At 39.6% G+C, this 18,153-nt stretch overlaps 1 protein-coding gene and 1 long non-coding RNA gene across 5 annotated transcripts in view; one reads left to right on the top strand and one right to left on the bottom strand.

Annotated features, from left to right (window-relative positions):
- LOC140911637 (uncharacterized) overlaps positions 1-17,409 on the top strand; it is a 29,398-nt gene extending 11,989 nt beyond the window's left edge. The window contains exons 3-4 of the long non-coding RNA XR_012159061.1: positions 16,002-16,087; positions 17,099-17,409. This is a non-coding gene — a long non-coding RNA (uncharacterized lncRNA). The remainder of the gene's footprint in view (positions 1-16,001; positions 16,088-17,098) is intronic.
- The window catches only part of FRMD3 (FERM domain containing 3), a 222,269-nt gene continuing 206,243 nt past the window's right edge, over positions 2,128-18,153 (bottom strand). For all 4 annotated transcript variants that reach the window (XM_073345076.1, XM_073345079.1, XM_073345078.1 and 1 more), the window contains one exon: positions 2,128-5,666. In XM_073345076.1, the coding sequence (XP_073201177.1) occupies positions 5,068-5,666 (599 nt within the window). In that variant the 3' untranslated portion in view covers positions 2,128-5,067. The remainder of the gene's footprint in view (positions 5,667-18,153) is intronic.

The following is an 18,153-nucleotide window of genomic DNA, read 5'->3' as shown; positions in this document are numbered from 1 at the left end:
CAGGAGCAGGTATAAATACATGAAAGAGGATGTGGGTTGCTTTACCAAGTTTTAGGTCAGTCTAGAGAGATTAATCAGTTAACAGCAGGATACCAAGAGAGGATAAATAACTTTTGAAGTGGTAAGAGAGTGGCCTATTACAGACAGTTGACAAGAAGGTGTGAGTAACAGTAAGGAGAAATTACTATTGGGGAAATTAAGTTTAGGTTTTGTCATGACCCAACTACTCCCAGCCTTTTTTCAGGCCTAATCTGATGGTATCTAGTTTGCACTTGGTAAAGCAACCAAGTTTTCTTAGGTCACTGTTTACTTCCTTTCTGCATTGTATTATCTGCTGTATAGAGATAACAGATAAAGGACCTCTCTCTACATAGAAAATGAAAGCTAAAGTGAGAAAGAGATCAGAATGCCACAAATATACAATGTGTCTTATTCATGTTTTATTTTGGAGTATTTTCATTAGCCCATAAATTATGGACAGTGTTTTCATCCCTTCTCCCTGTCCTCTCCCCCCGAGTGAAAACAGAGATCCCTTGTTCTCCTTTATTATGATGCAGTAGTATTGACAGGATTGATTATGACAAGCTGACTGTATGTTACAAAAAAAAAGACTTTTATTGTTAAAAATTACACCATAGTTTTAAATTCAGGTCATTCTACGTCTCTATGCATCATTTGAAAGGACAAAAAGCAGCATAGTTCTCCATGAGGGAGCTCTGCAGCATTTAGGACAGATTGTGGCCCCTTACAGTGGTATACAATGGAATAATCCCACTGACTTTATCTGGCCAAGATGATTGCCATTAAGCTATCTTGAAAAAAATCAAACACAAAGGAGACTGCTTCAAAGACTAAGATGGGGTTCCTATAAGGATCTGCAGGAGAGGGGTAAATCCCGCTGAGGAATGACTGGACCAGTCACTGGCCTTTGTAGAGCTAAGGAATGAAAAATTGCTAAACACAATGTGGACCATTGTCTCTGCTGTCAACAGGGCCATTAACAGTTGCAATGGCTGAAGTAGACACAGGGAGATCACTCAGACATTTCTTGAAAGCTGACATGAGAAAGTCCAAATACGCTGGTGCAAACAGGACAGGCAGTGACGTTCTTGGAGTCACACAAAGCTGATGAGATCCTCCAAATCCTACTGCAGTTTCCCATACTTTTGGGAGCAGAGACTCGCTTTACCAATCCTACCATGTGTCTTTAAAGGTCTACACATCTTAGTTTATACAGAGTTTGTGCTATTTCCGCCCCCCAGTTAGTCCTTTACACACATTTATTTTGGGAAATGGTCACGCAGAACGTCATAATACAATACTTTATCCCCTTCATGCTTTGATGAGTAGTAAACAATTTTGAAATTTAAAGTACTGTATCCTCATTCTCATTGGCATCTGAGTTAGCTCCTATTACCAGGAATGGGGCAATTCACAACTTAGAATTATTGTTTCAGACTCTCTGCAAACTCATTTTTAACTGGAACTAATAAAACATATTTGTTAACTTCCCAAAATTATTGCTTTTACTCTGAATGCTGAACAAATTTTCTGGGAGGATACACGGTATTCTTCATATGTTACAAAAAAGTTGAGTCCCTGCTTAAGTGCATAACTCAACACTACCTTAGCTGCAGAGTTGCAACTAGCAGCTCCATAACTGGGTACGTAGTGGCTTTCTATACAGAATACAAACATACATATGTAGAAATACGGTATAAGTCAACCGAACCTGGTTGGGTTTAGTGTGTGGATGCTGGGTGTTGTATGTGGCTCAAACTAGATGATGTGGTGTTCCCTTCCTGCCCTAAACTGCGTGTCTTTATAACACTCTTCGAATGTTCAGAAATACAACAAAAAGTCCAAACTAAATATGAAAATTGTTTTACATCAAAAATATCTTCTTTTAAAGACTGAGACATACTGTATACAACAGTTACTAAAACATAGATAGAAAACATCAATTTCAAACAGTCCCACATTCTGTACCATTTCATAGGACAGCACAGTCCTGAAAAAGTACATTGTGAACACTACATTTTGTTTGTACAGGATTAATATGAATTTAGGTTGATATCCAACACTAAGAAACATTCCTTTATCATAAGAAGTGCCATCATTGCAGAGTGCTTTTTTTCCCAGTGTATTTTTATTAGGGATTCCTGCCATCATATCAACATACAAAACAATCAGGATATTGACAGAGAAATGTGAAATGCACTGTACAAAGATAAGGCTTGAGTTACAGGTACATTTTTCCCCCCAGGTCTTTTGTATTTCAATGAAATAAACCCATTTTTAATTCTTCCCAGAGTAGCATTTATAAATATTAGACAAACCACAAAATAGATTTCAAGTACATAACATTTTACCATATATCCAAGCACAGACAAATACACAATACTGTACCTACAAATTCTTCATAATCCAACTCTGTCATAGTCAGCACTAAATACAAGATTGTTTCTACATGTGCGGATATGTATATGCCATACTGTGTGTTTGTGTATTACACACAGTGTGTGTATATTATACAAAGTTCCAGCCCTTTAAAGTCCCAAGTCTTATGTCGTAAAATGGTATGTTACAAGAACTCTATGTTTCTCAGTGGAATTCAGTTTATAGACCAGAAAAGCTCCTGCATGGTGGGAGGAACTTTAAAGGCCAGGGCTGTATACGCATACAGTAAAATATACACACACAGTCTCTCTCTTGCATTCAATCTACATATCTCCTTATTGCACTATCAGTTCTCTGAGGTAATCTTTTCCTCATGCAACTTAACCATTTTCTGATAGAGTTAAATCAAACAAAACAACTGCTCCTGTTTCTGGAGCTCTATGAATTTACATAGACAAAACTACACTTTAGAACACAGCGCCTAACTTTTTATAATAAAAGGACTTAATAGGATCCAGCATGGAACCCTGCCCCTGTATTCTAGCAGACTGCCAGCTTTCATAACTATCACCACCTAGAATCCCTCAGCTGACATCTTTGTGTAGGAAATCATTTGTATGAATAATATCCTGTAAAGGACAAGTGTCTACTTTAGTTCACTCTCAAAAGTTCTATTAGGCTGGATAATTCTTGTTTAAGGGGAACAGATCGTTTAGCTGGATGTTACGCAAGATGAAATACACACAAGACGACTAATCAATAGTGATGGTCATTGGGACCAAGCTAGTGACGAAAGAGTTAGAAGAGAGGGGACTAAATGGTTCTACGTAGTCTTTGTTCATTGGGAAATGGGGAAACAACCCAAATGGTCACAATGGAGAAGAACAATTCCTAAGAGCTATGATTGTTTTATCCTTTTAGAGGTGTCAAATAAGAAAAAGGAGAAAAATTCCCCTGTTGGAAATTTCATACTGATCATTTGCAAAGATTTAGAGGAAACAGCGTTGCAATTCCCATTGTCAAGCATAAATGATTCTGAAGTATATGAATTACCGTTACAATATGTATGTACAATATGACAGACTCAAATATCTCTCTTATTGAAAAAAATCTCTTTATAAAGTACACAGACATTATGAGGTGAAGCTGCAGCCAGTACATAGGCAAAACTTCCACTGGCTTTAATGGGAGTATTATGGCTGAAGGATCACGCCTAATGATTTTGATTTAAAAAACAATCCTCTAAGATGATGTTCCAGTTTACAAAATACAATTTCCTATTTTCTGTAGCATTTGGATTGGGATGGGGGTATCCTACTGATCTTTCTAAATGCTTATGAGGTTTTATGTATATTCTCTACACAATATTGGGAGCAAATCCTTAGCACATTAAAGTAACAATGAACCTCATTGACTGGAGTCCTATCAATAGGGAAATAGTACGAGTACAATGCCACACATACATGGTAAAACAATCAGCATGCACAGGAAGTAAAAACACATTAAATGATGATTCTCCGGGATGCGTTTCACAGAATAGTGACAAAAGAAATAAAGAACCAACATATTTCTCTTAAAAATATTTTGACCTTTTATTATGATTCAGTAGAATATCTGCATCTCAACTGTACAATCTAATGCCTTGATTTTTAAAGTATTGTATACTGTTTATTCTCTAGCCATTTAAAAAAGTAGGTTACTTATCTACCAATATAGCTAGACATTTCTGATACTTACTATCTCTTCATCTTTCCATGTTATGTACAATAATCTACATTTAGTCCAAAGATCCATCACCTTCTGGCAAAACTTACACTGTCTTGTAAAAATTTACCACTGATTGAAGTGTAAGATGACAACACACAGATGAAGGTGGACTATCATTGTCTCAATGATATTCACCACCTTTAGCTTTAGAACTGTGCCATTAAAAACTTACTTGAGGATTTTGTGTCATTTCATCTCCCCTCACCAGTCCCCCCGCACTTGAATAAACTTTCTGTGTTCTACAAACTGCAGGCCATCTTTTATAGAGTTATAATAAACGCATTGTCCATCCAAAATATTTTAAAAACAAACCATTGGTAAAACATTAAAAAATCCCCTACAGGCCCTTGTGCATTAATTTTACCAACCTGTACACTTAAATGACTTCAGAAGTCATCTTTTGCTAAAAATTTACCAAAATATTTTCAACACATAAAAATATTTAAAAAAACAAAAACAAAAAACAAACCAAGAAACAAAAACCGAGCATAATAAACATTGCTTGTATAGGCATTGGTTAGAAAAGATTTTTACACCACTAAGGAGTATATTCAAAAACATTTCCCTCTCGATTTTACTATCATTGAGATTCAGAATGTCATGGCTTGTAATGTTACAGATAATGAACCCTAGTACTATCCAGTCTTGTCTGATGCAAGAGATGATCAGGAACTCAACACTGAAATAAAAATAAGACCTCTTCTTGGTTATTTAAAGGCCACCAGATAAGCCTATAACTAAAGCAACTGTTTATGAAAAGTAAATGTTAGATCTTGAACAGTCTGTAATGGATTGAAAATGAAGATAGCTACCTGCTGATGGCCTCATGGGCATTATGAGAAGCTAATGCTAACTAAAATTTTGAATATAGCCCTTAGTTGTATCATATTTCTTTAACATTTAAGAGTTTCCCAGCATGTCACGAATGAAGTTTATTTTACAAGCTATCCACTGCCTAAGAGGACAGTAATATTCAATGTGAAATTGCTGAAACTCTGGCGTCTGACGGATTTCATGAAGAAAGGAGATATCAAGGTCCGACTCCAAGAGGACAAGGAGGAGTGGAAACACAAACAACAACAGTCCAAGACCTACAAAAAGAAGCCTGGAGAAACTCTTCACGAAGGCATTTACCTGCATGTTGCCCATTACAAAGTCATAACTGCACCTAAGTGCTCTACGGGCTTCTTTCAGCTCCTCTTCCTCAGCAACCAAAAATGCATTTTCATCCGCTTCCAGTTCCTCAAATGAATCTGTATCTTCTCTCTCATTCTCTGCTCTTGATGGGGTGTCAAAGAGCATGTCAATCTCATCATCATCAACTGGGGTGGGCAGCAAGCTGGCACTTGGGTTGTACACCAGTTCTGAGATGGTTAGAGGTTCCTCTTTGATCTTCTCTTCCTCTTCAATGGTGAGATCTACACTCTCCCCAACATCCTTAGCAGGGGAATTAGATACCACAGGTACGGAGATTTCATCTTCCTTAGGCAGCTGGATACCTAAAGAAGGGAGATAAAAAGGACTCAATTTCTGATGTCGGACAAATTCATCCTTTCAGTAGGATCTTGTATAAGAAATTGTACAAACGAAATGTTCTGTCAGAACACAGGGGTGGCAGGAGGATTCCACAATCACTTGCTTATAACTTGATTACTGAAATTGGTAAAGTTTTAGTACTGTATAGTTGTGGCTGGCTTAGATTAAATAGGACATTCCCTTTTTAAATTCCACCTATTCTGCAGAAGAGGAGGAGTGTCTTTTACAGGAACTCAATCCTCCGAAACTTGAGGCCCGATTACCTTTTAATCTTAGCATACAATTAAGGCCATTAATATTTGTGGTTAACTGCAGCATATGGCAAGCAAAAGAGATAATTTTCTACTAGAAGGCAGACTTCCAAACATCCAACTCCTGTTTTTACTATACAAACAGGTGTTACTAGGATGCAGCTAGGAAAATGTAGCTTCACCCTTCATTTGAAATGAGAGAGACAGGAAAGTGATAGGATAACACCTAGAGGTTGGGAAATTTAATCCCTACCATTCAACCACAGGTATCATGACATCAAGACAGGTTATTACAAATTCTTGTCAAGAGGAGACCATGTGAAAGGAGAAGAGGGACTACACAATAGGAGATATGGATGGAAGTGAATGGATACCCTGGGTCCTGATAGGAATCTCTCTCTCCCATGTCTGTCTCCTTCCTTTGTCGTCCCTCTCTCGTCTACACTCCCTCCTTGTTATTGGTCTCATTTCCCACTCCTTGATGCTTCTCTCTTTTCCAGTCCTCCTCCCTCACACTAAATCTTCCTTATTCTCACCACTCTGTGCCTTTTTCTTCCTTTCTTTTGTTCTCGAGTTTTCCATCTCCCCAATGCCCTGAAGTCTCTCCCTTCACTTTCTTCTCTGCTCCTAACCCACTAGGTTTCCTCCAATATGACACTATATTCTCTTTAGTTGGCACTGACAAGGATTCCTGCTTCTGATGTACTTAAAACATTTTTTGCTGTTAGTTTTTGTGTCTTTTGCTAGTTGATATTCGTATTCTTTTTTGGCCTGCCTAATTATACTTTTACACTTGGCTTACCAGAGTTTATGCTCCTTTCTATTTTCCTTACAAGGATTAGACTTACAATTTTTAAAGGATGTCTTTTGGCCTCTCATTGCCCCTTTTACTCGGTTTAGCCATGGTGGCTTTTTTATTTTTGTGGTCCTCTATTTTTTTTTAAATTTTAATTTTGAGTACACATTTAGTTTGAGCCTGTATTATGGTCTTCTTAAATAGTTTCCAAGCAGTTTGCAGGCACTTCACTCTTATGAGTGTTCCTTTTAATTTCTGTTTAACTAGCTTCCTAATTTTTGTGTAGTTCCTGTTTGAAGTTAAATGCTACTGTTTTGGGTTTGTTTGGTTCCCCCACACTCCAGTGATGTTAAATTTAACTACATTATGTTGCTAATACCGAGCAGTTCAGGTACATTCTCCTGTTGTACAATATCCTGTGGTCCACTTTGGACTAAATCAAGAATTACCTCTCCCTTTTTGGGTTCCAGGACTAGCTGCTCCAAGAAGCAGTCATTTATGGTGGCTATAAATTTTATTTCTGCATCCCATCCTGAAGTGTCATGTACCCAATCAATATGGGGGTACCTGAAATCCCCCCATTACTGGGTTTTCTGTTTCTGTAGTCTCTCTAACCTTCCTGAGCATTTCACAATCACCATCTCCATCCTACTCATAAATACTTATATTGTCAATGGGTGAAAAACATTGATTCCCCCATGCAAGTTAGACAGCTGAATGTCCATCTTTCCCTGGTTTGTGAATCGCTCTGGGGCTTAGGTGGGAAATACGTGTCCAGATGCCTAGAGTGAGATGGCAGTGCACATGCCCTGAGGCCGGAATTTAGGCACCTACAGGGTTCAGTGGGGGTTTTGTGCTTTGCAGTGGTCCTGGAACTGAAACAGGGACTTAGACACTCAACTCCTTTTGTGCATCCAGGCCTTAAAGCTTTACAAATGATTAATAAAGCCTTGCAACAACCCTGGGAGGTACACAGGTGCATCCATCTTCGGAGGACAAAACCAAACACAAAGAGATTAAGTGACTTGCCCAAAGTAACCCCAGAACCTCATGTCAGAGCTGTAATTAGAATCCAGATCAGCTGACTCCCAGTACTTTGCTTAAAGCAAAAGCCTAGGTACCAGTAGAAACAAAGGCCCTAAGCCACCATTACAGTTTTAATATAAAATGAGAGTAATGCCATGGAGGACCACAGCCAGATGCTACATGACAAAAGTGAGGTATAAAATAATAAGATGCATGGCCATTAATTACTGGATAATGAGAAATAAAATGAAAGCTGTTTCTCCAGTGCCACGTGTACTAGACCTGCAAAGTCTTTCAGTGTTAACAAAAGTGGCGATCAAAGTAGAGCTCCGTCATAGGACAACAGATATAAAACCAAATGTAAAATCAATACACACGAGCCCTTGCTTAACCTCTCCAGGAAAGATGTGAAACTCTGGGTTCTGCCACAGAGATGCGTGACTACTTTGTAACCATATAAAACAGGGCAGGGACTGAAAAACAATAATGCTAGTTAAAAAGACAGCCACAGTACAGCCAGTTGTGCAGACGAGATCATTCTGAATAGGTGTTCACTACTTCAGTTTTAAAATGTAGCTGCATTATTGCTCAAATGACCAATTATATTAAAAATTATTCGACTCAGAAATCAGGGGCCTTCTCACTTTTTTTGAGGGTGGGGGGGACGTCAGTATACATTTTTCTTGTAGTTACACTGTAAAGCATTACTAAACCAGTTTATGGAGACTGCTGGTGTTTCTGTATATATTATGTTTTCTCTAGTTGACTAGCTAGCTAAAGAAGACCACTATCATTCCATTTGTCTATGATCATTAAGACACCACCCAACATGCACAGTCTATCAAGGACTGTTGCACCAGCCAGAGTGGCCATGGCTGATGGCTTCACACCAGGCTTCGTGTAGTGAAGTTCCTAGATTCAGTCAATCCTAGGTCATGAGCCTTGTAATTGATTTTTGACCATCTCAGCACAGATGTCCTTACACTGGTATGAGAACACTAATACCTTCTTAACATAATTCCTATAACACAGGGGACAACTGCAACTGCTCCAAAGCAAGGTCACCCTCATTTGTGCCTCTGAGCCATCTCCCCCTCCCCATGGTGAATTCCAGTGTGCATAATATGCATAGAGAACACATACAAGGAAGATCATATTAGTATGATTAACATTGTTCTCATCTCAGACATCTAGCAAACTTCATTTGGCTTGCTGGTAACATGCCGGAAGAAGGCAGCAGAGTAAATTCCTTCAGCTCATGATTTTCTGAGAGGTAGCATGAAGCGTTAAGACATGAGAATGGAATGGCAGGTCCCAGTTACACAGCGCTATTATTTAGTTTGAGCTAATTATTTAGGAGAAAGGCTATCAAGGGGACCACTCATGAAAAAGCCAAACCAATTAGGGCTATCAATTTACGTTATCCACAGTCATTCACTAATATGGTACTTAAGATATTATACATTATCCTCAACTTCAGCAAAAGAAAAATAGGGCATTCGCATGTTGGCAGTGGGCAGAAGATTTTTCTGAACGTCAAACAGGAATTCTGAATAAAACAGCTACAGCATAATCCAATGCTGCATGTCATGAGTAAATGTCCTATGTTGAGTTCTCACCATAAATATACACTTCAGCAGTTATCCCCTGTAAATGTGGGATTATGGCTAGAAAAGTGATCTTGTAAACATGTCAGTGTTCTACATTTATTCTCTGTATCAAGTGCCCTTAGTTTGCAAGTCAAAAGGGGGCTATTTTTTCCACTACCTTGCATATCATGTTGTCCTTTATAGTGGTGCAAAAGCCTATCAAATCAGAACGGTAGTGCTATACACCTGCTTGGGACAAGTGTAAATTACTGCAGGTGGTGTCTGGCAATGAAGAATACAGGCCAGTGTTTCTAACTGCCAGGTCGATCTGAAAAATAAAAAACTAAATCTCTTCTCTTCTTTCCTTCACACTCAGCACTTACAAGAACATTTGTGGAATCAAGGATTCTGGAAACTTGCATTGTCCACTTATTTCAAGTTAAATTTCCAGTCCTAGTAAAGTAGAGTAGTATATATTTTGGGGTTCATTACAGTTTGATAGAGTCGTGTCATGACATGGCATCATATCATAAGTGCCATGCCATTATGGCAGAACATGATTCAAAATGTTGAGATTTTATAAAATTATATGAGAACACACTGTCAAGATACAGCAATGCAAACTTTTTGACATTATGCCACAACAAATTTTCCAGCAGAGTTTACATCATCTTAGAAGTTGGCCCCTTTGTTAGTGTTTGGATATATTTCAAGAGCATTTGAATTGAAGGTTAACTAAAATGATGAGCCCATGTTAAAAGAAAATCCCTAAGAATTTGAGATCCTGGTGAAAGAGAGATGAAAAACCCGAAAGTAATCTTGGAGACTATTTAATTTAGTCTGTCACACCTGGGAATCTTTTGCACTTACTCGTGTCTGAACCCTATTTTCTCTTCAACCCTATTCAGTCAGGGAGGATACATTATTTAATAAAGTTTTCTGGGAGTTTACAGTCGACTGTTTTTTCAATACTAGTTAAGGTGGGTTTTTTTGTTTTTTTTTTTTACTGTGCGTATTTGGACTAAAAAAAGAATCTCTGGGTTGAATATTAAATTACATTCTGAAAGCACTGCTTCTTTCATTCATGCTTTGTGTACTTTATAGGCACTTACAGTCCATAGATAAAGATCCTTTCGTACATATTATTTGCATCAGATCACTTTAGAATGGCATCTCTTTTATCTTCTATATTGTATCTCTATACCAAAGGTTTGCAACAGTTTGGGGCAATTGTACCAGTTTCACAGAATAAAATCTTACTGAACCAGTCAGGACCCAATTCCTCCCTTCAGCTATGTACTCTATACTCCAAAACAAGTTGGGATGGCTCTAAACCTCATTTCCACAACTGCAGATTAAAACATGAACAGTTGCATAAGAAAAGGAGTACTTGTGGCACCTTAGAGACTAACCAATTTATTAGAGCATAAGCTTTCGTGAGCTACAGCTCACTTCATCAGATGCATATCGTGGAAACTGCAGCAGACTTTATATATACACAGAGAATATGAACCAATACCTCCTCCCACCCCACTGTCCTGCTGGTAATAGCTTATCTAAAGTGATCATCAGGTGGGCCATTTCCAGCACAAATCCAGGTTTTCTCACCCTCCACCCCCGCACACAAATTCACTCTCCTGCTGGTGATAGCATAAGAGGCAAACAAACACTACAGCAGGAGTACACTGTGCACCAGGACCGAGCTGGTCCCCTGGTATAACTTTCACCAGCTATTAATGGCCCAAAACCATCAGCTGAAGATTAAGTAGGATCTAGAGGAGCCCCAGCTCCATTATATTTCCAGTTAATATAGATTCTTTATAGTGACCTAGAAAAATGTAGTGCATCTTAGTGAAACTTCTGCTTTAGGTGACTGGATATATTGTACAGCTTTACATACCAACTGGGGGGAAAAATGGTGGGTAGGTGGGTGGTTTTTGTCTGTAGTAAAAAAATTACATGAGGAGGGATGTTAGTTCTGACAATACGCTCAAAAGTAAAACTAAATCACGCAGAAATTTCAAAACGACACAAAGTAAAACAATTAAACCTGAGATAAGGCAGGTTCTTCCCCCCATCTCCTTTCTTCATCCTGCAAGTTTTTAGATAGGAAAGGAGATACTTCCTTGTGCATACATTATTAGTGCAGAGGAGTTATCAGCTACAAGTAATAACATCCACTCTACTATTGACTAACGTAGAAATACAGGGCATTTGCATGTTGTTTTCAGTAAGAATGAAATTCACCTGTGCAAGCCCACCACAGCACTTAAGCCTCAGAGCAATACTGTGTTGAGATAGTGAATACAATTATCATGGAGTGGGGGCCTTCACAATCCCGTGTGGCTGAGGAGTTGTCTGGCTTGCTTAGACCATAGTGAAGCATGGCAGTATGGGTGAGTTGGGCGATTACTGGGATCCCTTATCTCAAACTTCCTTTACAATTGGTTGGAGTAGCATAGGAGCCGCATGGGAACTCCACCGCTGCCCCTGTGTTGTGGTCTCAGGGTTGAAAGTGAGTGGACTTCATCTCAAGCCTGCATTAATTTTGTACTTGGGGTTTATGTGCACTCTGGCTTTATCCAAGTGAAATGAATTTCACTCTGAAGAAGAGCTCAAGCTTTCATATCTACCTTGCATAATTAGCCAGCTGCCTGCTTTCCTGCTGGTAATTCCAATTTGTTTTGGTTGTACTGTAAAGCTAACTAAAATACCATTGCAATTGCCAACTTTCACAGCAATAATAAAACTAGCCTCTGACAAGAAGTGCAGGCAGGCAGGGATTTCTGCCTGACTATAACTGATGCTGCAGTTCTCACTGCAGCCACCGGAGGCTGCTGCAGGCTTTGGACAGAGGCCCAGGGCTCTGCTTTCTGTGTCCTGCAGAGACACCCTTTTGCTCCACTGAGAGTGCTGCTGCCTGTGCCCAGGAGGAAACCAAAGAAGCAGGGAGTTGTGTTTGGGTCAGCAGAGGCCGTTCTCACCCATCCTCCCCGTCTGTCCAGCATTAAGTGGGGTGAGGGAAGCAAAGCAGAGCAAGCCATAGAAAAGGGATCCCAGGAGTATGTTTCTCCCCTCCCTCCAGCCTCTCGGAATTCAGCTCCTGCCTAGCTGCCGTGTCCCAGAATTGGGCATAGGCTGGGGAAGGAAGAGCTGGGCAGGAGAGCCAGGGGCAGTGTCCTGGGAGGAGGTACATAGCATAGGATAGAGTGTGCGCTTGGCAGGGCCAGCATCCAGGAGTTGGGATGACTAGAGCAGGGGGCTGTCTCCAGCATTAAAAGCTGGACAGGAGCCCTGCCCTGCAGAAGTAGAAAGAGCAAGACAGGAGGCTGCAAAAAGCAGGGCACAGAGGTGACAGCAAAGATCAGTGCCTGGGGAAGGGACATGTGGGACACCATCTATCAGAAGTAAAAGGGAGGAAGGTCCCCAATTTCTGTGTGGCTTTTTTGATAATTTTAGGATGAAATTCCTGAAACACACTCAAAACAAGACACTTTCCTCCAAAGTGTTCAAAAACCAGAAAGCACACCCAAAAGCATCAAGTTTGTCTTTTTTAAACATGATTTTTAAGTCAATCCAAGCATTTTGGGAGATTTCTCTCAAGATGTTTGTGAAGTTGCAATGCTGTAGCCTGAATATGAATAGGTTCCCTATCCAAGGCCATTTTCACATGGGTTCACTTGCATCCACAGAAATCATGACAGCAAGGGTGCAAAACCAGGCAAACATACATTTCTCCTGGCCTTGTGTGGAGTGGAGGTCCCACAGCAGCAGCTCCTGCCCTGCAGGGCTAGGCCCAGCTCATCACTCCAGATGTTGCAACCTGGTACACGGGGTCATAGCACCACTCAGTTTTGGCCCAGCCAGTCCAAACCTGAGTGGTGTTGTGACCCCATGCATTAGGCTGCAACACCACCCATTTATATTTGGCCCAGCTGCCTCCTGTCATGACAGAAGGGTAGCCTGGCCAAACATGAGTTATGCTGTGATCCTGTGCACTAGGTTGCAATGCCCAAGTGAAGAACTAGGCACAGGGCTGCAGGACCGGAGCCACCGTACAGGGCTGGCTCATTCGCCAGCCCCCCCGAACCTCCACTCTGCACTGACCAGGATTAGGTTTGCAGTGCTGGAGCAGAGGGTGCTGCTGCAGGTGGTCAGTGCCCCCTTGGCAGTTTAATGTAATGCAGCCATTGCATCAGGAGGCCACATCCACCCCTGTTCCCACTTTTCTATTTTAATTGATATAGGGATTTGGTATAAATTTACCAGTAAGGATGAAAGCCATACAAGTAGCATTGTTTTCAATCCACATTATCAGAAACTAATTTATGTCCCAACGTCCAGATTAATCACTGCACTGGCTGTAGGTCCAGCAGGAGAGGTGATTTGCATGTACTCAGAGAATGCGTTTGGGCCACTGCAGGGATGCTGAATTTCTGGAGTGTAACAACACCCAGGCCATTCTCTCCCCGTGCCATCCGCCCTGGAATGCCCCCAATGCTGGGGCATCCTGTTGGGAAAGGTGGAGGTGGGGGCACATCTCAAAAGCCCTGCTGCACTGGGGGTCTTATGATACCTTTGTAACCCCTTTGTACCCACTACAGCAGCACCAAGGCATGGGGTGATACAGTGAATTCTCTTGGAAATTTAGGTTTTGGTCAAAGAGAGAAGGGGTTAAAAACTTAATATTAATAGAGATGTAGTTTAAAAGAAAATTAGACAAAAAACACATTGTTCTAAGTGCATGGAAACCAAAAAATTAAACTGACTGAAAAGAAAGTTAAACTGACCAGTCAATTTACATAGCCCTGGCTGACTGAAGTGCAATAAGTAACCAAACAGTATCACAAAAAGAGATATTATATAAAACTGGACTTGAGTCTGACTACATCTATTTTACGGTTAAAGTTTTTTACTTCCATGGAATTCGTCCTGATGTACATCAATATCAAGCCCATTATTTTTCAACCGCACCCCATTAATTAATACATTGAATAAACCTTCAATTATTGCAAAATAAAGAAATCCAAAAAAACACTGGGGTTCAATTACATGAAAAAAATGGCATGGATTGGCAGTTCAACCCGGTCAGCTGTAATTAGTGAAATATCAGAGATAAGCTAAGAATAGTCATTATTGTATTTCAGCTATCATTCAAAAGGTCCCTAACTACTCTTTCTAGGGCTGTTTTGTTGTGTCTAAACTTATCATAGGTTTATATCTTTTTTTCTTTCCTGAAAGACTGCAGGAGTAAAATTCCACTTGCTAGCAAAAATGAATAATTCACACTTAAATATACAGCATGTTAAATAATTTATCCAGTGGATCTCATTCATCTTTTGATCTGATCCTTTTTCCAGCTCTCAGTAGTTCCTCTTTCTCTCCACCCCATTAAAGTAGTATTCTGTTAACAACAATATATTCTGCTTCCATCAGAATGATCTATTTTTAGTATGACAAACTACAAAGAAAACTGGACACCAGACTTCTCTGAAAAGAGTCCAACAAGCAGCTGAGTATATTAGAATGAAACTTACCAGCACTTCTAGCTATGATCCTTGACCCATGCCTCAGCAAGCGAATACACACATCTTTGCTACAGTGGTTAACCATATGCAAATGAATACTTTTCCTGGTTTGGATTTTTACCAGACATTTCACCATACTGACTATTATATTTTCTATCACAGCCTTGTTAAACTACCACCCATACCGGCTCTGACCTTTCACTAAGTTTCCACTGTGTTTAAAGGACTAAAGCCAGTTGCTCAGAACGAATCAAATGACAGGCTTCTAACATGGCCAATAAAAATATCCCACTAGGGAACAGAAGAGGAGGTTATTTTTAAATATTTCCAACTGTCTCATAATGTATAATGCAATATCTTCAATACCATCTTTCTCACTTAGCAGTTGCTAATAAAACAGTTGAATTACACACAAATATAAAAATATGTAATACATTACAACATAGCAAGGTGAAACAACAGGCCATAAAAAAGACACACAAAGTATCTGGACAAAATGACACTATGATCCTTATTTTAAAAAAAAAATAAATTCAGCCATCAGAGTTGCACAACCAATGTTATCTGTGGGTGCATTTGTAATTATCTAGGGCTAGATCCCTAGCCCATGCATGGGACTTAAAGCTGCTCTCACCAGGAAGCTGAGTATTCCTCCTGCATGGGGAGGAAGGTTATAAAGGTATTCTACATTTCAAGGTTTGGGACTTAGATTCCTCAGCTAAGGTCAAAGTCTGACCTGTCCTGTGCCCTGGAATAGGTGGGAGAAGAACAGAAAAGTGCAACTGGGAAAGTGCATCTCCCTTTAGAGATGTGCTCCAGTTCTCGATGGTGGACAAAACCAGAGGATGTTCACATCCATCAGAAAGGTGTTGCTCTAGAAAGCACATTGCATTCACCGGTTTGCAAAAGATATGCTGGGTCACTAAACAGACTTAACCCATATGTGCTTATAATTCATAACTAGTTCAACTGGAAAATGGAATAAAACCGCATACATAGTGCCATCCTGACAGTTGTACTGGCAGTCCTTGCTGGTGCCAATGAAGCGACATATCTCTTTCCACTCTAAATACACAAGAGCAAACCTTTTGTCTTTATTCATAAACAGGACAGCATCCCAAACTGACAGCATGCTTATCTCATGAAAGGAGAGTCCCAGGCCAGCCTGGCTGTAAAGTGCTTCAAGGATGTTGGGTGAGCAATACACTACAAGATATGAGAGTATCCTGTTAATTAAGTCTAGGCTCTAGAATGCATGTCATGATTTTATTTTATATGTATACATTTGTTTCCAGTACTTCTACTTGCTATTACTTGAATTCTGTGCTTTGTTAAATAAATTTATACTGGATTTCACTGTAAACATATGTAAGTGCTGTGTGTTAAGCGGAACAGTGATCTGAGGTGAAACTGGTAAGCTGAGATGTACTGTTTCTTTAGAAGCAGAGGATCTGTGAATACTGCGAATTTTCAGTGGACCAGGGCCTGGACACTCCAGGAGATGCTCAGAAGGTTCACGGGTTGGCATGTGCCAATTGCTACCTGTAGAGTGGCAGCAGGGCCTGCGAGGCTAGAGGGGAGCGCTTGTGTAGCCCGTGACCAGTGCAGCTGGGGAGCTGACCCAAAGCAGGCACAAAGTTTCCTCACACGAAGGGCAGGTGGTAGCAAGGTGCCTCACAACCCTGGGTATCCCGGGAAACATAACAATATGATGTTCAAAACAAATGCAGAGAATATCTTAAAGGTCAGAATTCACAACTGTGTTCTGAGGGAATCCTGGCACAGCTGCTAATTGCCTCTAAAGGACATTAATCAGTATATTTTTGTAGGTTTTTCAGAGGGAATGTGGAGGAACATTTGTTATTTTTGCATTGACAGAACAATTTATGCTTGCAGAACTGGATGTTTCTGTCATGGGTGATTAAACCTCCAGTTTTGTTTGATTTGAAGTTAGAGGACTGTAAATTTGAAAAGCTCATGAAAAACAAATTATGCATTCTATTACATGTAGATCCACTAGGGGACTTCAGAAAGAAATGTTTAAGATTCAGTACCAAGATAAGTAAAGGCAGACACTTCAAGTCACACACTATGGACTTGGCTCCACAAATGAGAGAAATATCTCAACATTCAAAAATAACTGAGCAATTAGCAAGAAATTAAATCACAGGTAAATTGAGTAAAAGATGCCTATTATGTTTACAGGAATTCGCAAGACAACTAGAAAACCTGCCTCCAATCTGTAGCAATCTCAAAATGGAATTATTTAATTTTAAAAAGCCACAGAGCCTTGATGCCCTGCTGCCTGCTCAACCCTGTTTTGTACAGCAAGTATAATCAGCACTCAGAAGTACTATTCTGCTAATTTTAAGATCAAAGGCAGTTTGTTTCTACAGTGCAAGATATTTAACGTTTTTCTCACCATCTGATAAACAGAAATCTGTGTTGTATTTTATATTCAACTGGAATGATTTTAAGAATACAAATGCATAATTGTACATATGTTTAATAGGTGATGTGCAGTTCTAACCTGAAGTAATGATTTAACAATAAAAATATCTTTTAAAAATAAAATTGTGTGATATAACTCTGTTCCGTGCACTGAAAAAAAGAAAAGTGGATTAGGTCAGAAGTAGTACAGAATCCTTACTGCACGAAGGATCTTTCTGAACTTTAAAGATTGCATTAAACCCCCATACTAAAGGCCACGGACTGTTATTTTGTGTTTTTATTAACCTGTTTCAAAACATCAAAATTGTTATGCAAAAGTGGCCAAATATTTAAAGTTGTGTGCCTAAGATATATGCATAAGATTTCCATGTGTACCTGCTGCATGCAGGAAGTTCATATTTTGACATACAAACTTGGATTGGCAAATGTAAAATGGGTAACAACTGTAAGCACTTGAGTGTGTGTATAGTTACATATATGGGTGTGCAGGTGCAGGTTTCAAGTGAAATATCAAGAAAGAAAGAATTACAGGTAAAGCATACCATCTGTACAGGTTTCTCACTCAAAGACTGAGCTGCTTGAGGGATTTGTCAAAATAAAGTAAAGCAACAACAACACACAAATCTAGGCCAATGCCCAACATTACTAAGCATTACTAGGAGAGGTAGCCGTGTTAGTCTGCATCCACAAAAACAATGAGGAGTCTGGGGACACCTTAAAGACTAAAAAAAATGTATTTGGGCATAAGCTTTCTAAGCTATTATTAAGTAAAAATGTATATCCAATTGTATACTCACTATATATCTATC

Source organism: Lepidochelys kempii, chromosome 5 (assembly GCF_965140265.1).
Source record: "Lepidochelys kempii isolate rLepKem1 chromosome 5, rLepKem1.hap2, whole genome shotgun sequence".
In the NCBI taxonomy this organism is placed as follows: domain Eukaryota; kingdom Metazoa; phylum Chordata; order Testudines; family Cheloniidae; genus Lepidochelys; species Lepidochelys kempii.
Note: the sequence above shows the minus strand (reverse complement) of the source record. Positions and strands in the feature narration are given on the sequence as shown.